Here is a 26,785-nt window from a genome sequence, read left to right as displayed (position 1 = left end):
AAAAAGAGTATTACCTTTACAGGCAGTAAGAGCCTCCTTCCCATAAAGCTTAATTTAAGGCATTAAAAGAATTTGATTCTACAAAGGCAGAAAGAGGTAACTAGGATGCACGGGGGGGGAGGAAGACTGCATGTATTCTGTTCCCAAATATCACAAAACTAGATAGCAAAATATACTCTTCCTACAACAGAATGGCAACAAAAACTCATGAACATTTAAAGCATATACAGCATGGAAAAATCAAGTTACTCAAGGTGACATGCAAAAACACAACAGACTGATGACAAAAGTAAGAGGATCAATTTAGGCAGAGCCAGACAAAGGTGCAGAAGCTGGGAATTTACCTTTCTGAAAATGCAGTACAAGACAAAAACATACGTAAGCCTTGCACCAGTGTGAGAGGTAGCAAACAATGTAGTATTTTTTCTCACCATAGTCACCATGAGTATTTAAAATACTCTGAATTTAAAACACTTATTTTTGTAAAACAGACCAAGATCTTCAGACAGTAGGCAATTCATTGTGCCAAGTGTGGAGGCAGGACCAAGTTACAAATTTTAACACACAGTTCTTCCTTCTCAGCTTTGGATTCAAGTAAGTGTGAAATGTTTTGGGGTTTACTGGGGGTTGGTTAGGGTTTTTTGAAAAAACAGTATGATGTTCATTTCTTGCTGATCTCCGCTGCCTTAAATTTAGATTTTCAATGGAATACTTAACTACACACTGTACCAAGCTCTACACGCTGATCAAGAAAGCTGTTTCTGTTATAGAGCTACCTCACAGCAGAGCCAAAGTATAATAAGTAAGAAAGAAGTCTATCTAGTTACAGAATTTTTTAAAAAGAAAAAAGTAATGTGTTGTCAGTTATTTGACAAAGACTGTTGCATTATGGTACATCTATGGTACATCTGGCAATCCTTATAGCCAGGGCTGGAAAACAAGCCAAGAGAAAAACATACATGTGTAGCTTTGATTTTAAACAGTAAGAAAACAAACTCTTGAAAGCTATCTCCCAGAGAGAAAAGAAATCAAAGGTTGGGCCTGTATCTTGCATCCATTAAGCTGTCCAGCAACAGAAGCTACCAGCAAAGGAAAAATATACCTGAAGTGACTTTCTATATTGCATTCTTGCAGCAGACATAAATGTTATATTTTGCATAACAATAACCTCTAACTAACAGGTTTGTTCCAATTCCTTGGCAGTCTAACACATTAGTGTGCCAGATACTCTCCCATTAGCACTGCTAGTTATGGGACTGCCCTCTTCTTCCTAACTGCATCCTGTTGAACACAATCATTACAGTATTGAACAAAGAACATTGGGCCATGTTGAAGGAGAAAAGAGCAAGAATTAATATCTGGCAGGATTCTCATCAGTTACTGCATTTCCTGAGTGATGCCAGAGGGAATACACATGAAAAATAAATGCTTTAAATATGAGTTGTTTTTTTTTTCCAGAATAGCTCCTTTGTGGAAATGCATCAACTTGTAAGTGCTTGCATCTCCTCAGAGGCTGAAGACAGGAAGACACACTTCACATACCTATAATTCCAACAAGCTTTACTGGGCTCAGCATCGGAATAGCTTAGTATTGATTTGTCATATAGACTCCACGTCAAAGAAAAATGATACTGAAATTGTTCAAGGTGTCTTAGGGTGAAACAGGCAATACACGACTATATTTTTGCAGCAGTACTAAAAAACTAACTGGAATGTTCCATTTTTACTGTTAAAAGCAAAGCAAGAGTCATAAGGTGCTACAGAAACCATTAAACAGACATCAGTCCTAAACACATACAAATAAATACATAGGAATCGAAGGGGAGAAAATGCATGCACCAAAAAAGAAGTGGTTGTTTTGTTATAATTCTATTTTAAAACCCCAAACACCTTATAAAATGAGATGCCAAGTTCAGTTCTTACACAGTCTTGTCACAGATGCTCAAAAATAAGCAAGCCCTCAGCTACAATCTCAATCAGAAAAGAATAGGATTTTGCCATCTTAAAGGCAATGTAAAAAAGCCAGAAGGCAAACAGCAGAAAAACAAAGTTAGCATTACTTGCAGAGAAAGTAGCAAGCAACATGAACAAACCAAAATCCAAAGACTCATGAAAGAAATCTATACTGAAAGATTAAGATCTATGCAGGGTCCTAAGAGCATAGACAAAGATGTCAACCAAATGCTATTTGAGAAGTGAAACTGAATGAAGATTGAGCCAACTGAACCAATCAAGATGTTATGAGCAGCTGCTTTCTTGAACTAAGTTGGAGAGTGCTATTTTTGGAAGGTCATGGAGAAACACAATGAGGTCTTTGCAGCCATCTCAGAAAAATAGCTTTGTCAGACTTAAATCTCTTATGACTACTGCAAAGCAAAGGACACACAGTAACATGCCATACCTAGTGATAAAGATGATACGTTTGACGTTAGATCTTCTCCTCTCTCACCAACCAAACCAAGAAAACTGTAGATTTTGGCAACCTTGTCCTAAGAACAAGTTTGAATTGTAGCTTACAGACAAGAGCAAATATGGAAAAAAAAAAAAAAAAAAAAGATGCTATTCAGCTTCATGTTTGAAAGTTAAAATCGGCAATTTAGAATTTTCAGTCACAGATACAGACTAATAACATGTATTTGATCATTATTCTGTTTACATCAAATAAACAGCGATAATCTTCTATGTTTAAACACACACTACATTGTCCTGAACAACCTAAAAAGGAAACAGCCCATGAACTAATAAAGAACCAGAGCGCCATAAATATAGCTGTTAACCTGTATTTGCAAATCATAAACATTTGCTCTTGCTAATTTTTCATTTATACGACTCCTCCCTTTCCTGCACTTCTCCACATTTACTAAAATCTTGAAAAAATTACAGAAATTTAAAACTAGGAAACAGTGCTTATAAGGGGCACTGGAGTTCTAAATCAATTTTCCACTCATAACCTAAATTTTCCATCTGCACCTGTGAGTGCTGTATTCAGAAAATGCAAGAGGATAGTGATTACTTTCAGGTTCTGCACACAATTTCTGACTGCTAAATTCCCTAATGTAGTGCACTGCAGAACATGTGGATAACTAGGCTTTTTCAGAGAAATAGAAATGGTATCCTTCTTCTGTGGCATAATTTAAAGAGACAAAATACATTAAAAAACTTTTCACATCAAAAGAACTCAAAGCAGAAGTTAATGCAAGCACCCATTTCATACACTTTTCAGCATGTCTCCCTTTCTTTTTACGTAGGAAGATCAAGTTACATTATGCGACAGGAGAGGAGTCTGTATTAGTTGAAATGCACTTTGATATATGTTTCCTTACTGAAAAAAGCATCATTTATCTGTAGAGAATATTCAAATACATAAAACATAAGCAAAAACATATGCACGCTTGAAGTTTAACATATTAGAATCACAGAATCAACTCGGTTGGACAAGACCTTTAAGATCACCAAGTCCAACCATACTAATGCACTTCAGTGCTCTGTGCAAGCTAAGTATTCCAAAAAAACTATCAGGTTCCAGACAGCTGAAAGTGAAATTCAGGAAGGTTGTTTGGTACCAGGAACTACTCGTTACCAGTTATGTCACAAGCCCCATTTTTTCAACTAAGGCCACCTATTAGTTTCTTTAAGATTGTGGGTTTGATTACTTAAGTGATAAAATTTTCAGAAAATGCTTGAAATCTTTTCTTTTACAGCACCTACACAAGGATTGGCCTAGGAAGAATACACGGATGTTGCCCGGGAAGCTAGGGACCAGGTGAGGAAAGCTAGAATTAAACTTGGCTAGAGATGTGAAAGATAACAGGAAGGGATTCTATAGGTACGTAGCGAATAAAAGACAAGCTAGGGGGCAACGTAGGCCCCCTCCAGAAGCTATCAGGAGAACTGGCTACGCCGCATTTGGAGAAGGCTGAGGTTCTGAATGACTTCTTTGCCTCGATCTTCACTGGCAAAGGCTCTGACCACACCACCCAAGTCTTGGAAGGCAGACTCAGGGACTGTGAGAACGAAGACCCTAGGCCCAGTGTAGGAGAGGATCAGGTTTGAGATACTCATAGGAACCTGAATGTGCACAACTCCATGGGACCTGATGAAATCCATCCACAGGTCCTGAAGGAGCTGGCAAATGAAGTTGCTAAGCCACTGTCCATCATATTTGAAAAATCATGGAAAAAGGGAAATATAACCCCCATTTTCAAGAAGGGGAAAAGGGATGACTCGGGAAACTACAGACCAGTCAGTCTCACCTCTGTGCCTGGCAAAATCTTGGAGCAGATCCTCCTGGAAGGCATGCTAAGGCACATGAAAAACAACAAGGTGCTCAGTGACAGCCAGCATGGCTTCACTAAGGGGAAATCCTGCCTGACCAATTTGGTGGCCTTCTGTGATGGGGCTATGGAACTGGTGGACAGGGGTAGAGCAGTCAACATCATCTACTTGTGCAAAGTGTTCAACACTGTCCCACACAACATCCTTGTCTCTAAATTGGAGAGACATCAATTTGATAGGTGGACCACTCAGTGAATAAAGAACTATCATCTACGGATTTTTATGTAATTTTAATGTTCAGATGGGTAACCGGCACTGCTATAAGCAAAAAAAGTTTATTGTTTCAATCTAATAGGAAAAGGAATTAATGGCATCGCACAGCCTGTGGGCAATTTTGATAAAACCATTAGCTTAAGAAGTTTAAAGCAAAGATAGTGTATCAGTTGGTGAAAACAAGTCTCAAATCATTATGTTAAGCATGACATAAAGCAGCATCACAGTCAGAACTGCATCAAATTTGAACAAAGCATCTTACAAAAACTTTCAAAAGAAAACATGGAAAACTACTAGTTTCATTAATTGTGACAAAGTGAGTAAAAGCCAATGCTAACAAAATGTCAAACCAAGAACTATGCATGGCATTGAAAACAAACAAACAAAACCCCACAAAACTGTTTCAATCAGAAGCTGCTCTCCTTCATGCAGCTACTATTCCTACTAACTAAACAGGGTCGGAAGGGAGGAAGATGGACAGATGGACACACGGAAACACAGACAGACAGACAGAACAAACAAACCACAAGCCAATTTTGGGGATAAGCCAAGTGATTCAGAAACAGGAGAGAACAAGTGCATGGACCACTCCAAAGCTGGCTTCCTTCGAGTCTTAGAACACAACCAAGCTCATCTCAAATCACTACAGATTCCACCACTGAGCTCACTAAAGGATTTCAGAGGTTCAGGAAAGGAGTAGGCAAGGTTAGATAATGACTGTACCCTTTGTCATCTTTTCTAGAAATATATGGAATTAGTATAAACTGTCACCTCAGTTGTGTCAGAACAGCAACACTCCATTGACTCCACACTTGTATTTACACTGCGTGTTTTCATTTCTACAGCAATAATCTGAATTTTGCTTTTTTTTTATTATTATTTTCTACCTCACCCCCTCCCCAAATCAATGCCTGAAGTACAGTATTAGAAGATCTTCAATTGGAGTTTTTCATGTTGGCTGTAATCCTGCCTCTGCAAACTTAATGTAATCAGTCATCCTGAATTTCAAGAAGCCTTATACCTCCATGAAAATTTTTCAGCATTAAGAAAGAGAAAGCATACCTAGAGACAAGAAAACAAACATAAACACCATTTTCTTTGACATTTGGGAGGTTTCATGTATAGCTAATTTCTCTGCTGTTGGTCAATTCTTCTGCAAGCCTAATTAAAAAAGCTCATGTAACTACCCCAAGATTTAAAAGACACTGCTTACCAGCCACTTTAAGAGGCAGAACCGAAATTAGCAAAAGGAAAAGGGAAGGCCCAAAGCATCTGTTCAACAAAGAGAAAGCTTCATCAGCTCTGGTAGCATAACTGAAGCTGCATCTGGCAGTGAGATTTCTCCCACATTCCCATATCTTTCTTACAGACTGAAGGAAATAAATGTGTTACCTATACCCACCATCAAGTGGGTTTGGAGTCTTTGGTCTAAGGCAGGATAAAACACACTGCTCAGACAGTTTGGAGTCTTTGGTCTAAGGCAGGATAAAACACACTGCTCAGACAAACACCTACTAGACAAATTCACACAAGAAAGATGAAACATAGGCTGTTAGCAAAAAAGCAATTGAGAATGGTAAATATGCAAGTACTAGTTAGCTGTTTTTAGGGGGAGGAGTGTTAAACTTATTTTCAAGATAGAACTATTTCAGTCCACATTAAATTACATTTAGCATTTTCAGAAGTTGAAAGAAATACTCAATTTTCTCCTGACATTTCTTAGAAACAAAATGCATTCTTTGTAATCAAAACTTCAGAAACCACTCATCAACAGATCTCAGAAGCTTTTATTCCTCTATGAATACAACTAATGTAAATAACTGAACATATAGGAAGAGGCTGTAGTAAGATTAACTAGGTGTAGGTATTCAAGATGCAACAAACTAAAAGCTCAGATTCTCACCTAGAAGCCTGAGCACTAGAAAAGCCTTTCACATATCAAACCAAAACAAGATTTATCCATGTCTACATATTTACTTAAGGCTTATATTTTGAGATTCAATTCAAGCTGCTTCCTGGCTTTTTTTAAACACAGCATGATGGTACATAGCATTATATACAACTACATCGGGTTCCCATCTAAAAGGAAATGCTTTGCGTGTCCTGCAAATCAAGCTTTGAAGCAAATTGTGTACAAACACAAAAAAAACAGCAGTTGCACTGATTTGGCTTTTAATTTAAGCATGTGCTGTTTCGCATTATAGGACTGGTTTAATTTAAATGCACCTTAACCTAAGAAAACTCACAGCTCTTAAGCAAAATCACTTCTACTTCTAACCAAAAGAACTGACAAAGTCACATGAAGTTAGCTGACCTTTCATTGAAGATCTCAGAACAGCCTTAACCCAGAACCTTTTCTTTTTCTTTTTTTTTTTTTTAATCCCTTTCAGAATATTCTCAATAGCCTTTAAAGGAAAGGATCAGTAACATATAAAAAAGAAACAGAGACAGAAGATACCTGGATTAATCCCAGAGAACAGCACAATGGTGGAACTATTTAGGGTTTTTTCCTCTGGTAAGAACACATACTACTACTATAAAATAACCAACTCATTATTTTGAGATGTACTATAAAAAGCAAATGTCAGCCAAGTAAACAACTTGGGAGACTTCACCTAATCAGTATTTACTAACAAAAATTAAACAGCAGCTACGCTCCATGTCACATGTCATATCAGCTGCTTTCTAGCTCTCAAATTCAACATAGTAGTCTCTAGGCTAGTTGCATGGACAACTGATGAAGACAAAAGCATAAGGTAGCAGAATGTAAGGGAAGGAAGAGGACAATACGAAGACAGATTCAGTTAAGGGTCTAAGGAATACAACTTGAGTGTAAATAGGATTTCTTCCCCTCCATCTTTCTCTAGATGACAGCATGCCAACTAATACAAGTTCAACCAACTGCCTCTTTTTCTCCAGCCTAGAATCCTAGATTCTGATGACAGTCATGAGGTACAGATCTTTAAAAACAGCTCCAGTTTATTACTGCATGCACTGCAAGTGTGGTCTTCCTGGTACTGGGATTATTCACTAGATAGCTTTTAATGCTCTCAAGTGACCATGTAAGCATACAAAGAGGTAATCAAGTATTCTGTGAAATATTCTCGGTATTCATTCAAAATCATTTTGTTGAAGTTGCAGACAATAAACACATACCAAAAAATAAAAAATAATGTTTGCAGGACTCAACAATGGGCTTTCACATTACAGTTTAAATTACCCCTTAATCAGAACAGCCTGCTGTTCAGTTCTTGTCAAAAGGCAGAAATCCGGTTTACGCTGCTCAATGGGTTACAACAGGTTTAACAGGAGGAAATCCGGTTTCTCTGTGAAGATCCACCTCTTTAAATTTTTAAATCCTCTCCTTTAAAAGCTGTCATTAGCAGTCCCAACCTGCAGCAGAGATTCTGCTTCACACTTTACAATCCATTGACTGAAACGATTCAGGATTTGAGGACTAAGCAAAATCTCAGAATCTTTTCATGAAAGTTATTCACCTTTCAGAGGCAAATGCTATCACACAAAAAGTTAAAGAAAAGCTAATGGATTCTTAAAAGACTAAGAGGTCCCGAGAGATTTAGGACTTCTCTATGCTATGTAACAACACGGGCTACAGATTCTACTTGTATTCAGCCATCTAATAAAACCTGTCACAGTTAATCAGCATCAAGTCGAGAGCACTAATCAGAAAGGGCATCCTCCTAAAAAGTTCAGAACTACACAAGTTCAGAGCATTTTAAACATTGTACGTGGGTTTACATTACTTAAGACTAAAGATCTCAAACTCAAGGAGGCTTTCCTCTTCACCCTCCTCCCACTGAAACACTGCGGATGTAAAGGAAAACAAAAGAAAGGAAGTACATTCATCGCTAAGAGGACTTGGGCAAAGGGGCTTTCTAAACAATGGGCCAGAATGATGTAGTTTGAGGTGGTGCTCCATTTTGGTGAAACGGTAAAAAACTGTACCCTACACTCGACTGTTGTCACATGCTCTTTATTAAAACGCTCTCTGCCTATATATATATACTTAAGCTTCTAATACGTTATCCAAAAAGAGCTCAAGTCCTGAGTTCCCGCAACATACGGTACCAACATTTGGCCATAACCCACACTCTATTTGGGATATGTAATCTTCTTGCGTTTATGGACACCAGTGAAAAAGTCAGCCAAAAGCTGCCTGCGAACGGCAACGCTCCCATCCTACAAAGTATGCCGCAGACGCCCAGAGAGCCGTCAGCAGGCGAAACTTTCTCCCCCAGGTAATGGCCGTCGATACCCCACCTCCAGAGCGCTCTAACGGGGAGAACAAGCCCGCAGCGCTACGGCTGCTCCCGGGAGCCGCCCGCCGGCGCGGCGCACAACTCCTCGGCAGGCGCTGCCGCCGCGCCCCGAACGCTGCCCGCTAGGGCCACCGCTGGCGCAGCTGCCGCCCACAGGTGCGCCGCCGCCGGACCCGCCGGCACGCCCCTGCGCCTCGCGGCCGGCGACGGCAACTTTCCTACCTGCAGCCCTCGCCTGCGCAGAATGCCCGGCTCGTCCATGGCTCCGCTCCGCCGCCCTCACGCCGCGCGCCGCCTGGCCATGCCGGACTGCCCGGACCCCGCTCCGCATCCCCGCAGCTGCTCAACGCTGACATCACGGCCGAGCCGATTGGCGCCGCCGCGGCACGTGACCGCGCGAGTTGTGCACCCCGGCAACTTCGGCGAGCGCCAATGGGGCAGCCTTGCGCGCGGAGCACGGCCCGGAGGTGAGGTGGGGGACCGGAGGGGTGGCAGTCGGGGGAAACAACGGAACCGGCTCGGTCCGCTCCGGCCCCTGCCCCCAGCCCTTTGAGGCTGAGACGTCTCACCTGGGGTCGGGATGTGTCCGGGAGGGGGGCGCGGCGGGAAAGGGCACCGGTCCCGCCAGTCGTTCCCCGCCCGGCCCGTCCTGAGGCGAGAGAGAAGGCAGGCGCACACGGCCCGCCGGCACCGCCACTTCACTGCCTCAGTGTTCCAGCGCGTTTACCTCCTCTCTCGTTCTGTTTCAGCTACCGTTCAGCTCTTGCCTGCCTGGGAGTTTTCATTCACTTGCATAATGCAAGAGTTTTCTTATACATCAAATAGCACCTTATGAGAAATTGCGCCTCCAGGCAATAGGGCTTCCTATTCGGAGCTTCTTAGAACGGCGGACGGCGGGCGGAGTGCCCCAGGGCGCCGAGAGCCGCAGGTAGCGGGTCAGGCTGTGTGTGACCTTGGGCAGGTAGCCAGGCGCCGCATCACCTCACCTCACCTGACCGAAGCAAGGAAAACAACCCTCTCTCAAAAACGCGGTGCTGAACACGAGAAGGTTACGTTGAAAACACAGATTCTAAGGAGGAAAAAATAGGTACTGGACTTCTCTTTGACAAGAGAACCAGCTATGATTCTGGTTAAGCAAAAGATTGATTCACACACACACACACACACACACACACACACACACACACACACACTGCTATTAGCTATTCATTGATTTCCCCATACACACTATTAACCCATTAACAGTCTAAAATGCGGATTATGACAATCACACCCGCAAATCTAGAATGAAAAAAAAATATTGATTTCCTGTCAGACTGCATCATTTCGAGAAGGGATCCATGTACATTCCATAGTACTAAAAACATAGTAGTACTACATTCCATAGTAGTAAATTCCATAGTAGGGGCAAAAGCATTTAGAACAAAAAATGAAGGATTGCTGGGAAGGATAACGGTGAGCAGTAACAGTTTATCTGAAGAACAGAGTAAGAAAACACTGCCGTATCTCCTTCCCTTCCTCCCCAGCTTTGCTTCATATGACTGAAATGCATTAACATTATTTTACACTTGTTGTAATAAAAGAGAAAGAAAATTTCAGCACTTTTGGTAAGCTATGTTTTTCTGAGACCTCCAAATATACTATTAACACCCCCCCCCCCAAAAAAAAAAAAAACAAAACAAAAAAACAACAAACCAACACAAAACCAGTCAATTTTTATCAGAGTTACACATTAACTGGACATTTCCCCTTCCCTGAATCTCCGTATCTCCAGCTCCAAATTCATCCTTAACACCAGGTGAATGGCTTCAGATTAGCCATTACCAGTTTCAGTTACAGGATCAGAGCTGTATTTCTGTCCACAAAGGAGAAGCTTGCATTGACCAAAACTACAGTTCCACAAGGTTGAGACAAGAAAATCAAGCACACTGATAAACTTATAGATTCATAGGCCAGAAGGGAGCATTGTGACCATCAAGTCTGACCTCTTCTGTAACAAAGGCTGATCAACTCTCCTGAATTAACTTATGACACCTCTTTGAACAGCATGCTGCACCTGGTGAGAACTTTGCCACTTTACAGCAGCAGACTGAAAAGTTAATAGATCCCTCATGTATGTGAAACTAAAGGAAAATATTAGTTACATAAGGATATACAGGTATCTCCTTCTGGGTTCCTCCCAGTGCTCCTCTTTTTCCATTTCTATTTCAAAATGCCATCTTTTCTTTCTTCTTCTAATCACTTTAAAATTTTAACCCTGTCATTCACATCCCAGTGCAGTCACATCCTGACTTTTCTGTGTTTCTCTATTTCCAGAGAAGACAGAGGCAAGTGTATCACAATTTAAATGCTGCTGTTACGCTTCCAGTGAGCACAGCAAAAATTAATTTGAGGCAATAGCCAAAGATTGCCCAGGTTCAAAGGTGAGAGGCAAAACCTTATAATTTGCCTCTCATGGCACGCCACAGGTTTCAGCTGCAAGGTGTTTGCATTTCTATACCCAACCTACAGATTTACCCAAGTTTTATTTTAATCACTGAAATACAAACCTCCTTAGGCACAATTTACAAGTTCTGTTAAAAGTAAGTAATGCTGGTTTAGTTGGTTTTATTTCAACAATCATGTTAGCTTATGTGACTACACATAAATGACTAATGTAGATGAAAGAAGTGTTATATCCCATCTAACCAAGAGGTCTACAAAGCATTCAAAATTCCATGAATTCATTACTTGAAAAACAACAAAAAAGTCATACCTCCAAGTAACGTATCTCTGACAGACATAGATGCAAGAGGTTCACAACCAAACAAATCACTGCAAGTTTCACAAAAATTATAATTGCGTACATGGACAATTTACAGAAAAAATAAGCAGGCAAAGCAAAGATGTTTCCTGCGTGAATAAATTTTCCAGCTACAGACAAACAGGGTACAAGTTTTACTTCATTTTCAAAGAAACTAAAGACTAGCTACCTAAATAATACTGGAAGGCAGGAGAATGAAACAAAGAGAAGACTGCCTTCCAGTGGAAGATGAGATTAATCCCAAACAGAAAAGTGCAAAACTACCTTTCATGAAAACTACATTCACTGTCAGTTCTAGAAGTGGCACTTTTCTCTGCTTATGTTGCAATTTATAAAGGCATATGAGAAGGTACTGGAAGGCATGTTTCAGAATTGATTTAGATACATACTCCGAACTACATGTTTATTTAAAGCTGAAAAGAAACACTGTAGCAGATAGTTTTCAGGACAATTACACACATTTAGACAGGGTTTTTTCCTCATTCAACTGCTATTTTTTTACATTAATCATATTGCTTCACTTGGAAAAGAATACTGACTGACAGAACTAAGAATTTAGAAATTACTGTGACTACTGAAATCACCCAATTAAAAGATAAAAATTGGGCATATGAATATATATATACACATAACTGCAGTTTTACAATGCAGATTTAATTTTATGTATACATGTGTGGCTGCCTCTTCCATACTACACATGGTGGCAGCATATGACAAATCGTATTTATTACATACCATGTAACAACTCACTTGTACTCTACCCTCTAAATCTATCTCTGTCAGGGCTATTTCCTATGCCTTAAATACTCTACATCATCAAATCACCATTGATTTTTTTTTTTATTATTTTCCCAAATGTGAAAAATCTGATGCTTAGAATAGATAAGAAGCAGTGCAGTAATTGCCTTACATTCTGATAAGTTGTATCATCCTTAAGGCAGTCCAAAAGAATAAGAATGGCTTTTCCTTAGCACTGGTAAAAAAAGGGAGATTTTAATTGTGTTTGTGTTCACTGATAAGCAATTCAAATGACTGCTGGTAGAAAAATGAAAATATTTTAAGAGCTATCTTCAGAAGCCCAGGTAAGTGGACCCAGTGTAACTACAGATACCTGCGTTTACAAGTACAGGAATGGAAAAACATGGAAACGTTTAACACTAATTCCTATTCAGTCTTTCTCTAAGCACATTAGAGAAAAGAGAAATAACTAGAACAAACCAGAGTGTGCCCTGTTAGATGTTACAATAAGAGTTACAACAGTTTTGAAACAAGCTCATGCAAACACTGCTTTTGCATATGTGAAAATTTCAAACAGAAGGAGTGCAAGTTAACTTGCCAACCATACATATGTGCATGCTGCACATACACACAAAAATTCATGCATCAAACCAGACCTAACCTCTGCAGCCAAGTTCAAGATCATCATCCAAGTCTTTTCTACATATTCCAGTCTTTACATCACAGCTAGCCAATTCCAGTTACTATTTTATCATTCTAATCATTCCAGTTCAAACTTTTAAGATCCAGTTTTCAATTTCTATAGGTCTCCTGCCAGAAGAATTGTGGTGGCACATGATGCTGGATAAGGCTAATACACAATTAATAGGAAAAGAAGATAAAGGAGATAGCTTTTAAAAAAATTATTAGTGAAGCATAGCACTGAAGAAAGGGGGAAAAGTGGGACAAAAAATATGGTTCTATCTTTGCTCTTCCTACCTGTCCCGCAAAAGTGTTTGTCTCTCACCACAAATGCAAAGGCTCATACAAAAGTAGCAGAGATTCCTGATATCCAAGCTTCAGTAACCCAATAGTTCATCTTCCTCACTGCACACTAGAATTAACTAGAAGCTTTCTATTCTGCAGGGGTATTTGGTGCTACAACTAGTGCTTAGGGTTGGAAAGGACCTTAAGATCATCTAGTTCCAACCCCTCTGCCATGGGCAGGACACCTCACACTAAACCATGTCACCCAAGGCTCTCTCAACCTGGCCTTGAACACTGCCAGGGATGGAGTATTACCACTTCTTTGGGCAACCTCTTCCAGTGTCTCACCACCGTCACAGTAAGCAGTTTCTTCCTTTTATCTAACCTAAATTTCCTCTGTGCAATTTTAAACCCATTCCCCCTTGTCCTATCACTATAGGCCCCTAATGAAGAGTACCTCTCCAGCAACCTTGCAGGTCCTTTTGAGATCCTGGAAGGCTGCTATGAGGTCTCCATGCAGCCTTCTCTTCTCCAGGCTGAACAGCCCCAACTTTCTCAGCCTATCTTCATACAGGAGGTGCTCCAGCTCCTGATCATCCTCATGGCCCTCCTCTGGACTTGTTCCAACAGTTCCATGTCCTTTTTATGTTGAGGACACCAGAACTGCACACAGTGCTGCAAGTCTCACGAGAGCAGAGTAGAGGGGCAGGATCACCTCCCTCAACCTGTTGGTCACACTTCTTTTGATTCAGTAGTATTCATGATAAGCTGCTCACCATGCAAAGAAACAGTATTTGTTTCTCCTTGCAGTCTAAAGGCAAACATCAGGTTTAAAAGGAAACAGAAAACACTCAGAAACCTCATCTCAAAAAAAGTCTGTCATATGTATGCTCTTGATCCCAAAGATTTATTTCATCCATGCAAACCCACAAGAATATCAAGCCTTCTAGGAACAGTACTTCAGACCTGACTCTAAAGTCTTTCAGAGTCCAGGGCAGCATAAACTCCCTATCCTCTGAATGAAATGTGCATCAAATTCCAGCAACATCTTCGACCATCTCTCAGAGGCAGATCCCACTTTGATTATTTCTTCTCAAGACACACCATGGGTCTCAAAGTTTTCAAACACAAAAACTTTATATTGAAGCCTTCTGAAGTTACTTTTAAGGATAGCTTAGAGCACAAATTGTCAAGGGAAAATTACACTACAGTTTCACAAAGGAGCCCAAAGTTACCTTTCTGAATGGTCGGAAGAGCCACCTTTTATGTGCCACACTGAAATAATCATATTGTGCATGTGAGTAAGAAATCATAACACTGAGATCACTTTTCTGTTCTGTAGCATTCTGAAAATAGCTTCAGTTCCTAAAGGAATTTACCCAGTATTCGACATTGAATTTCAAATATCCTATAACAGACTACATTTTTGTCTATTCAACACACAAAAAAAAAATCTGTTTAAAAACAATCGCCCAAAACTTTTTAACCCTCCTGTACATATATGTATAGCCTCATCAAAAATTCCATAATGTCATTCCACAATGCTGTTGGACCAAAAGGTGTTTCATTAGAAATCATAATGAATCCCAGATCATCAAGTGAAGTTACAGAAGCATGAAAGCCAAAGGCATTTATGATACTCAGACCTGGATTATGTGCACCTATTTCTTGTATCAGCTTGAAAAACCATTCTGGAAGAGAATCACAATTACTATAATCTGTAAAGAATTTTATGTGACCAACACCTAGTCATCTTACATAAATCAGACACTTATAGTATCACTACCTACAGTGACATTCTCCCAAGTTTTCTTTAATGTAATGCTTTTAGTGTTTTTTGAGGGAAAAAAAAAGACTATGGAAACACTTTACCCATCTGCCTCTTGTTTCTTCAAGTTCTGAAAGCTCTGTTGCTCTCTGAAGTGTCACTGACATCAGCTACAGCATTGGAAGTGAGACATTTCATCAAAATTAGCAGCCAAAATTGACAGACCCACATTTACACTGTCACTAAGGTAGAGACAGCTACAATCCACCCAAAGCAGCAGACAGCTTTTTAGTCTATATGCAGAGACTAGTGGACAGAACTGTAGCTCTATAATATATACAGCAAGAATTTCCTCTTACACAACTATAGAAAGGTTTGTTCCTTTCAATTAAGAGGAAAGCATATTTAAGAAGTCAGTGAGAGAATACAGACCAGCTTTATTACAAACTATCTGAACAGGGTAATAAATCCACCGTGTGTTTTTCATTATTACTTTCCAAGATATTTATCCATAGAAGCCACACATTGGTATCACATGAACTTGCACCTTACTTTAGGAAGCAGGGAAAGCAATTGTCCCATTTATGGTGTTAGGAGGTAAAGGTGCCTTGTTTAAAATTGAGATTAATAAAGACAATTAATAATTATTAACATACATTGCAATACTGAGAAACTAATTAATCTAACATAATCAAGTAATATCCATAACATCATCATTAACTACTAATAATGACATAATAATTCACATCTAATTTTAGACACTAAACAATACACATTTCAATATTCAAAGTGAAAAAGTTACAGTATTATGTCTATACAGCCATTTACACTCTATTTGCCTAATGTCCCTTTTAAGGGCTTAGAAAAAGTATGGAACAACTGCTCCATGTGAAACCAACATCTCCTTTTCAGGACTCAATATTAACAACCAGTAGTATCCCTCAGGAAAAGAAAACAGACAAGCTTCACCAGCCAAATGTTTCCAAGGCACTGCTTCCTATGAGTCCCCAGCTGCGGCACTGAGAAGGCATTGCTGGCCTGACAACAAAATTGTAAGCTCTTAGTAGTACTTTCCTATATTCCCCTTCAGTATTACAAATATACCCTCCCACACAGAGCAAAGCACATCACTCCTTTTACTTCTCTTTTATATTTCAGACTATTGGCAAGACGCACTGCATGGACTGATAGAGTGCTATTCAATTTGTGTTCCCGTTAACCACATTACATGAAAACACATGCAAATAAGCCAGGCTGGTTTATCCAAGACAGCACTCCAGCTACTAGGTCCAGTGGTACTTACGTAAGATTTTGCTATGCTTCTGAGCCACTGTGTGTTACTCAGAATACACATCACAAGCACAGAGAAATTAAAAATTCCTTATTTAACAGAACTCTAATTCTCTTCTTCTGGAGCTGATGAATCTACATAAGTGGCAAGCCACAGATCAGTATAAGAATGCAACAATTTCTTATGCATAAATAAGTACAGATGACTTGTAGTTGTTTCTTTAAAATATTACTATGTTTTTTTCTGATTATATCTTAAGGTTCTTGAAAATAAACTGCCTTTTCATACTAAAGCACATATACCTTGCCAACAGTTTCAATTATACATGTAAGAGTAGCCATGAGGAAAGGATGCACATTCCATGGACAACATAGGTATACCTTGGGTTTTCACGTCACCTGCCAGAAAAAATACTACTTGCACCAACCCATTTCTGGCTTAGCCATTCAGAGGGCTCAGAAAGGTAGCAAATCATTAATAAAAATATCAGAATAAAAACTTTTTGAAGAAGCAAACTTATTTAAATGTTTTAAATAAGTAATTAAGCCCCCTTTCAAAGACAGAACATACAGGAGAATACTGGTTACAATAGACATTTCAACTTCAGTGATGTTGTCTTTTGCATCAGATAGCGTGGGGTTTTATTTCAGCAAAAAACATAATGCATCACCAGTCCAACCAAGACAGCAAGCCTTCCAATTTTCCAAGTTTTCTCTAAGTAAACAATAGCATAAAATAAATTTATTTCTGAAGCACAGGCACATCATGAGTACAGTCTGTTTCTTTCATGGATCTCTTTTCAACAAGAGCTGAGAAACTGCATATGTACCAAAATGTCCGTACTTTTTAAAAAAAGTTGTTGAATTGAACTACTTGTTCAGTATATGCCCAAGAAATGCCAAACAACAACATACAGGAGTTTTGCTATTTTAAATCTGAAAGTCTGCAGTTCCCTATATCTGAGAGAACAAGTTAAGAAGAATTCTCTGGGTTGAGGCATTTTCTAACAGTCAGCTCAACTGAATATTTTAGATTCTGAATGTGGAAAAAGGAAGCAAATTCTTAAAAACTCCATATGGCAAAACAATAACAGCACCAATAACTTTATGAGTAGTCTCAATACTTACAAGTTTGGTTCATGTGCAAAAACGATAATAGGAAAGTTGCATTCCAACTACAATTATTAAACTTTGGAAGGGTTTAAATTCTTGTTTTATTTTTAAATCATTTGAACAAAGATACATCCATTCTCCTTTATTTTGATAAATTATGTCCCATTTTTACTTTTTATAACCTTTTCCTTTAATCTCAACAGGGGTACAGTATTTTCTCAATGTAATAATGTATTAATGTACTTTTCCTTAAAGTTGTATAATTATTCTTAATGTGTTTTGGCTGTTCCTCCCACTGTAAGATTCAACACTTCCCACAACGTGGTTATTCTTCACAAGAGCAATCCCCTTCAATAAAAAGTATTATTATGCCTTCAGATCCTGAATGCAGACAGAAGTGCAGACAGTCATTTTCCTGCACTTATAATGGTATTCCCCCATGCCTACTTCATCTCCCTTATTTTTAAGTCAGAGCTGTGAGTGACATTAGTTTCAAGTTACAACTTATTATTTTCTCATTAAATGTTAAAAACTATAGAATTGATGTGTTAACTGACTAGACAACGAAACCACAGTAGTCAGTTTTCTTCTGTATTTTGTGATAGGGACAAGGAGACACCATTATAGCTAGATTTTCCTAAATCTATCCCTCTGATAGTCCTTTTCCCACTTTCTTCACTTCCTGCTCTCTATGTCCTTTTTACCCTCTTTATCCTCCTTCCCATTTTCACCACTATAAATCCTTCAAGGGGTTGCAGAAGCTTTTGATCTAAGGCCAGGAAAGTCCATCAATATATTCCCGAGTCTCATTCCTTGTTAATCACAGATTATAACATTTATTTGATTATCCTCTGAGCAAAGTCTGTCAACAAGCTGAGAAAGCTTGTATTCCCAGAAAGACATCTAGACTTTACACTGTAAGATAACTATCACTAACACCACACACAGAGAACTCAAATATGACAGCAGACAAGCAGAATAAGCCCTTATTCGAGTCTCTACTAACATAACAGTCAGAAGCTTCAGTTCTAGGGATAAAGCACTACACTTAACCTAGCATACTGATCTTGACTGTGCAGGTCCTGCAGGAACAAATAGAACCTCAAAAAGTAAGGCATGGTCAGCTGACAACACAGGCTAAGGACGATAATTGCAACAGGCTTCATTATCTAGAAGTAGAAAGTGGTCTTAGTGAGCCTCTTCACTGTTCATGGAAAACTGCCACATGAGGGAACGAGATCGTTATATGGGATGCCTGAAAAACTGAAGAATGGCACCCATGTGCAAAATAAGGATGTATTGCTAGCTCCTACACACATTCAATCTCTACTGGTTTTGTACCATTAACAGGATAGAGAAGAGGACTATATCTAAATTCAACTCTAACAAACCATGCAAAGTACTTACAGTTCCAGAATATGCTCAAATACATCCTGCCGGCTGGTAGCTAACAGGCTGACGGAACGCGACCTACTTCACGACAAATTGGATACACTTCAAAGATATGTTGGATATCCTTGCAAGACTTCTTAACCTAGGTCAGTCTTCTATGAGAAATTATTTTACGTGCTTTTCCCATGATATTCCAATCAGAGTATTAACTAATGATATTCTGCAGCATTAGATGTGTTCTCAATTCAAGAGAAATCAAAAGTTCTTTACATCTTTAACAGACTTAACCCTGGCCATCATGACTTCTCCATGTAATCCATCAAGAATGAGTGAGCAAAGCATCAGAACTTAGAAAGCCACTAATTTTAATCGGACCGATTTAGGAAAGGGATCAAGTACTTAGAACTGTATCAAATAATTGAATCTACAAATATTTTTTAAACCCAAACATGCAGTGACAATTTTAAAAACAATGTTATAGACAAATAGAGATACATCTGTATTTGTGAAATGGAGGGGCCAGTTATTAACTTCTTGCATCAGCTTGTCAGAAAGTATTACAGTTTCATGGCTCTGGACCAGGTAAACTCCAGCCTTTTGTTCTGTACCAGTATCTAGTGTAAAGGAGTGGTTATGAAGATGAATGTTCATTTAGCTCTCTCTACTACTAAATTACAACTAACTACTGAATCAGAACTGCAATTAAGAATTTGTTAGAAGGCAAATACAGACAAGGAAATATAAACACAAATACATATTCATGGGTAAGGAACTAATGAAATAAAACACAAGGGAGACGAACTCTTCTTAAAAGCTGGAAGAAATTGCTACCATTACTTGGCAGTTTTAGCCTTTCATAGGAATAAATACTTCGCATTTTAAAAAGATTCTCAGTGGTTAGTCTTAGAAGTTAAGCTGACTTTACATCCAACAAGAATACGGTATTCAAATCTATACGATGGCCTAGGGTCCTGGGTAGCAGTCATTTTTCTCCTTCTTAGTAGGCGGTGCAGTGCTGTGGTTTCGACTTTCAGCCTGGGAACGATGCTGATAACACCGATGTTTTTAGTTGTTGCTCAGTAATGCTTACTCAGAACAAGGACTTTCTGAGTCTCATGCTCTACCAGGGAGGAGGGGAAACCAGGAGGAAGCAGAGACAGGACACCTGACCCAAACTAGCTAAAGGGGTATTCCATACCACAGCACGTCATGCCCAGTACATGAACTGGAGGCAGTTACCCGGAACAGCTAGACCACTGCTTGGGCTGGGTACCAGCTGGCGGGTGGTGAGCGGTTGTATTCTCTTCCCTTGTTATCTCCCTTATCATTATTATTATTGGTGGCAGCAGCAGTGGTTTGTGTTATACCTTAGCTACTGGACTGTTCTTATCTCAACCCATGGGAGTTACATTCTTTCGATTCTCCTCCCCATCCCTCTGGGAGCGGAGGGAGGAAGGGACCAGGGGGAGCGAGCAAGCACCTGTGTGGTTCTGAGTTACCATCTGGGCTTAAACCATGACACATTCAAATAACTTCCTCAGTTCAGTCTCAGTATTACTGAAATCTAGCTAACTATTTTCAGGAGATTTTAGAGAAAGACCCAAGAATAGCTACTTAGGCAATTTTTATTATACCTTCTTCATGTTTCTCACAAGTGCCATCCCTGTACATACTCTTAATTTGCAGAGTATTAAATAGCTGCTCACGGACACAACCAACAATCTTAGGCATTGAAAATCTCAATTCCTGAACAGAAAGCTAAAATTCAAAGCATTCCAAGTTTTAGATGCAGGTTCCTCTTGCTCTCTAGAAAGTTTATTTAAAAATAAATTCAGCTACGCCTGATACTCATTGGATAAAACTGAATACAGACAATAATAGTTCAAAAAATTTCCTATAATTTTAAAATAAATCTTTTAAATAAAGGCCTTTTTTTTAATTATGTGGTCTGTTCAAGCACAACTGATACTGTCATTCACTTAACTAATTAGTGTTTCTAAAGAATGCATTTTATTTGTTTGTGATCATTTATTATCTAAGCTCTGATTTTGCAGCTTCTCAGGCAACAAATAGCTGCCTTGCATCTGGGGAATAAAACACACAAAAGGGTGTTGGTGTGCTGTTTGAATACATGCAATTACTAGTAGTTACATTCTAATTAGCATAATTAGTTTTTAAACAGTTGTCATAATAACTGTCAACATTATGTCGATTTAGCTGAAGTTAATGGCATACTTAACAAAGACACATTTACTCATTTTCAGTATTATACTATTTAAAAGAAAGGAGGCAAAGCCCTTTCTGAAGAAGTAAAACTGCTTTTCCTAGACACTGAACATTTCTTATTTTGTTTCCTTTCGGCAATCCATCTTATAAAACAGCACTTTATATAATCACCACCCTTCAGCTGCCGTAAGACTATTCTTACAAATTAACACTGATAAAGTGGCAATAAAAAGCAAGTATACCGAAGTACAGATGCTTGCAAATTCAGTCTTCTGTTTCGGAAAAGACAGCAATATTTGACAGTTGGGAGTGAGGAGGAAGGAAGCTGGAGATGGAGGAGGGAGAAATCAAGAGGTAAACTAATCTTGAAAAGACTGAAGAAGTGGTATGCTAAAAAGTACCAAATGTTTGTAGTCAGACAAAACGTCCTTTCACTGCTTACTAGGAAAGAGCATAAATGATTCACAAAGGCCATTTTTTTACCTTTTCTCTAGTTATCATAAGTTACTATGACTACTATTTACAAGTAGTCAAAAATGTTCCATTATTAAACTAAATTATCATTGAGTAGTCATAAAATAATCTTAAAAGACTCCCTGAACTGTGAGAAGTCTTTGTTGTAGGGTTTTTTGCCTTCTTGTTGTCGCTGTTTTGTTTGGGTTGGGTTGGGGTTTTTTTGTTCATATAAAATAGATAAACAAAATTAAAGACTTCGTGCTCCTTAAAGCAGTAAACCACCAAACACACCACCATTCAAATATTAAAAAAAAAACCAAACCAAGCCACAGAACAGGAGTTTGATATTAATTCATTGTGAAGACAAAGCAAATCTACAGAAGTTTTACCCAATTATTTTGGACAAATTCTTTTCCTTTCATCTAAACATTTATCATCATGTGTCATAAAGATATTTTATATTCATGTTTCTACTGTTTTTATGCATGCAACTATTCAGAAAAAAAGCTGAAATCAGGAACTTGAATCAGTGCCACTCAGAGACAAAATATCTTTCTGCAATTTTCAGGCAGTTTCAGGCTCATTATCATAATTTTAAGCAATAAATATTGTCTTATATTAAGCAAAATGGCTTTGTTTTGAACTATTTTCCAAAAATTCTAGTAGCATTAATAAAAATGGACAAGTCAAAATGGTAAGTAATACTGGTATTTGTAAACACTTATGGAGTGCAACGAGGTAGGACAGAGCAGGAGAATTATTCCCAAACTTTGGACACTGAATGAGGCAGCAACTGTAAGTGAAGTCCCAAACCAATTCAGTAGAAAAGAAACTCTTTCAGCGGTCAATTCATCCTGAAATTTGCCTAAAATCAGGCAAAATGACTGTCAGCCTATAGAACAAGGAGATTAAGATAAAGTAGCTCTACCACAGTTTTGTTATGCTTCCAGAAAACTCAGCAGTGAGATGCATACTCTGAATCCCTTTCTAGGAGGATGCATTACCTCTCCACTGATTGTGAAGGGGAAGAAACTGACCAGACCAACATTTGACCTGTGAAAACATTCTAAAGCAGAACTGCTCCACACCTCAGCATCATCTTTCTGCTTAGTGTTGAAGACATTCTGTATTATTTTCTTAATGTTTCTAAGCCCAAGTTAATACTCTGCAGACCCCCATCATCTGTGCGATCACCAGAACACATAAGCTGTGTTGTGGACAACTCAACATACACCTACCACAAGTAGAAAAGTAATAAAACTATGACTTTGCTATCTCTGAATTAGGAGCCCCCAGCAAATCTAATACACTGGCCATACATCTGAAAATCAGGTGTCCCAAACACCTTTTAAACCCACTTACATGGTTCTATATGGAAACTCTATTTTCAATCTATAGCCCAACTGCCTATATTACAGGAGTGAACCATGCACAGCTATTGAACTCCATCTAAAGCAACACCTGCTGTCCATTATTAATCCTTATTCCCTAACCCATTTTAAAATCTACAATTTCCCACAGAAAGATCTACATCTGTGACACAGGAAGTAATCTTGGGAAGCTTTTACAAATTGTTAACAGAAAAGCAAAAAAAATAAGTATTTTGTCCCCTGTTTGCAATTCTACTGCAATTCTACTGCAATTCTACTAGTATGTAACTTTTTGCTGCTAGCTTGTCATTCTTGTCTATATTGGCACATAATCACTGCCACAGTAATGGTCCACATCAGATGGGTATGAACCCCAGCAAGAATGATCAGCCCTAGTAGAGGAACTAATAACAGGCTAATAATTTCTCAGATGAATGAAACACTGCATTTTAAATCATTTCAACTCAGACTGAACAGCTACATGGAAATTCTTCACACAGATCTCTTCTACATAAAGTCAAGCTCTTTTCTAAACACAGCTGAAAGCTCCCGTTACTGAAACATAACAATAGGCCTCACACACTGAACTCTGTCAAATCACAGACGCAAGACAGAGGAAAAAAAAAAAAAAAAAAAAGGAGGCAGTGACCCCTAACTTACAGCCCCTTTTAAGCAAAGGCCCAAAGTCTTTCACAAGACTTTGTCAAAGGAGGCTTGAGAAGAGCTCTGCCTATGTGACAATGTAACATTATACTCCTCAGGACGCAAGCCTGATGGCAGTTCCAGGTAAGAAATAAATACTTCTGAGGAACCTGCAACTCCACCCCATGCACAGTCTGCTCGGATCTACATGAAAGGCTCTCACCTGCTTTTGCATCAGCATGAAAGAAGCTGCAGTTAGGCACAGATAAAAGTGTGGAGAGACAGGAATGAAGAAGCCTGTAGCAGACAAATATGCCATAAAAGTTGACAGGTGATGAACAAAAGGCCCTTACAGAAGCATGACTCAATGAATTTTTCATTAGTCTCTTGTTTTATGACCATTCAAAATACTTTTCCTCAAAATGCTGCTGAATCTTCTCTACAGGTTAAGCATTACACCAAAACAAGAGCAGAACGCTGCTAGTAGCATGACAACTAGTAATTGTTCACACAGAAATAGAAAACTAAAGCAACACAACACTTTTTAAATTTAGTTAATTCAGATCATTAGAAGAAATTATGGCTTTAATTCCCAACTACAGAAAAGGAAAAACTGTACCATTTTTATGCAATTTATGTTGATTTCTGACCTTTCATCTATTTTCCTATTCATTTCAAATATACATAACCCAAATACTGTTTCTCCTAACAAACTAGAAACCAGAAATCGATAGGTTAACACTTAGTTCCCTGAAAAACATTAGGGCTCAAAGCACACAACTTCCAAAAATATACTCTGTAACTAGCATGGAGTCAAATAAACCACATCTGCCCCAAAGAGCCACACTTAACACCATCACTAAGGAGAAGTCACAGTTACATTTGTACGTGCAGATTTGTTGCCCTTGAAGTGAAATACTATTTCTGATAGATTTGTGGAGGAAACAGACATCTACATGCTGGTATAATATGAAAAACTGGCATGGTGGTATCTGTTCAGCACTGTTTAATCATAGCCTTTTTTAAAGTGAATCCCATGTGGAAACAAAGATTTATACTAGAAAGTAAACATGGATCAACGCAGTTTTGGTAACCAGTGGAAAGGCAGAAGAGGGACAAGGGGAAAACATTAATAAAACTTTTCTGCTTTTTCTATACAACATGAAATATATTAAAGCAATTCAAGTAAGTCTTTGAAGAAAAGTACAGACTATTATATGGGGTCCTGCATTAAATTTCAACACTTCTTTGGATCCCAATACACAGAACCACAAAATAGCATAATCAGTGCTTAAAAAAAAAAAAAAAGAGCTGAAAGTTTTAGTGTATGAGGCATTTCTTCCCTTTTCTCTTCCCTGATCATTTTATCCAAAAACCTAACTAAGCTTATGCTTTATACAGCTAAGTTCTCCTGAGGACAGAGTCCTGCAGAGTGGAAACAAAGACACTGATAGAAAAGAATAATCAGGAGAAAGCACAGTTACCTTCTGTTGCTATCTTTAAATGCATGTGCTTTTTTTTTTTTTTTTAAGGAAAGAAACTTCATAAAGGCAAAGGGCTGCATCAATGCAATATTCAGCTCAGACTTTATGCAAAATCCAGTAGCCCAATTCAGAGTTGCTGCTACCATAAATGTTACTCAGCTGCATTCAACATACTAAGTAATGTTATATGCAGGAATGCATTAGGTACTTTAAAAAAGCAGCTCAGGGACAAGAAGCTGTTCTAAAAATCAGCTCTAGTTTGATCCCCATTCCCCCACCAGTGAATACAGAAATGCAACATATTATTTATTTTTTTTTACACTCCGAGCTTTGAAAAAAATTACTCACCAAATTAGGAGTCAGGGAAGGTGCTGACTTCCCAAGTGCTTGGTAGTGCAGGCGAACAAGATTGGAGATCTCTGCAGACTGCCATAGCTGCTGCCCTGTTGTGCTGGGAAGCAGATATTTGCCTGTCAAGTTAAAAAAGACTGTCTTAAAATGTTACATGTTGCAGATGAGGCAATGCTTACTATAAGATAATGTTTACTGAAAGGTAATGCTCTTACCATTGTAAAATACTTGTTTCTTTCACTATAGCTCTGACCAAAGTGGATTCCAAACAGAATTCCTACTGTTTACTTGCTAGCCCTTCTTGTTAACCCTTCCACAAGCAACACTTCCCTAAGGCAAACTCATTTTTTTCAGTAACCTCACAACTATACCTTTTTCCTACCTACAAACACAATTAATGCAACAACAGATACAAACATCCAGAATGGTGGGTCTGAACCAAAGGAACCTAAATTCTGAGGGGTAGACAAAAATAAATAAATAAAAACAACTACTCAAAAAGGAAAAAAAACAAAAAACAATGACAAACCAAACAATAAAACCAAACCATTCCATCTAACCCTGAAGCAATAGAATTCTGAGTACAAGGTACAAAGTGAGGTTTACTGAAATAAAGCACTTATTATGAGGATAACAATAATATTGCCCTGTGAATGGGGACTATTCTGCTTTTATTCCAAAATGGCTTATAATCTACCTAATAGGCCTCACTCAATTCCAAAAAAAGTATCCTTACCCAGCATACCAAGAAAGTGGAGATCACCAAGGCGTACAACAGCCACTCCCCAGGAACACACACACACTGGGCTCTCAGACAGCAGTTGACATAGCCCTCCACCATGGTTGCAGTACTTGCTGCCTTAAAGTGTCATTTTGCTTGAGCAAAGCATAACGGAAGGTCAGAGCCCTGATCAAGCACTCCCACTTGGTCATGACCATCTCCCTACAGGCACTAAGCAGGCAGAAAGCATCATGGGCTCAGGAAGCCCCTAAGCTGCAAAACAGCATCAGGGGAATACTCAGGGAATTATATTAAGATGACGGGCATATAATAATGCTCTTCTGTTCTGCTTACTTTCAGACATTGTCAAGAAACAGGGTAAGAGGCTATACACAATTCTTAGCAAAGATGTACAGCCTAAGTTCTTAGTTATTTCTGAAAACTATGCAAAAATGAGACTCTACTGAAATAACTGACTTCTCTTAGAAGACCAACTAACTGATGCAAAGTGACAAAAAAAAAAAATTTAGTCAAATCTAGGTTCAAAATCACAATGCAAAATTTTTATTGACCAGCTGAAATGAAAACCATCTTCCCAACTACACATCCTAAACATTTGTTTCCTGGAATTACTAAT

The 26,785-nt window shown here is 38.7% G+C and overlaps 1 protein-coding gene across 4 annotated transcripts in view; it reads right to left on the bottom strand.

Moving 5' to 3' along the window:
• The window catches only part of MAST4 (microtubule associated serine/threonine kinase family member 4), a 275,284-nt gene that overhangs the window by 177,313 nt on the left and 71,186 nt on the right, over positions 1–26,785 (bottom strand). For 2 of the 4 annotated variants that reach the window (XM_062612321.1, XM_062612322.1), the window contains exon 3: positions 25,425–25,546. In XM_062612321.1, the coding sequence (XP_062468305.1) occupies positions 25,425–25,546 (122 nt within the window). Of the gene's footprint in view, positions 1–9,050; positions 9,182–25,424; positions 25,547–26,785 lie in introns of those variants that run through there. The other 2 variants (XM_062612323.1, XM_062612326.1) reach the window with 2 other exon arrangements.

This window comes from Pezoporus occidentalis, unplaced genomic scaffold (genome assembly GCF_034315485.1).
Source record: "Pezoporus occidentalis ecotype Australia unplaced genomic scaffold, CSIRO_AGI_Poc_V1 ctg16, whole genome shotgun sequence".
Classification (NCBI taxonomy): domain Eukaryota; kingdom Metazoa; phylum Chordata; class Aves; order Psittaciformes; family Psittacidae; genus Pezoporus; species Pezoporus occidentalis.
This window is presented reverse-complemented; position numbering and strand designations above follow the sequence as displayed.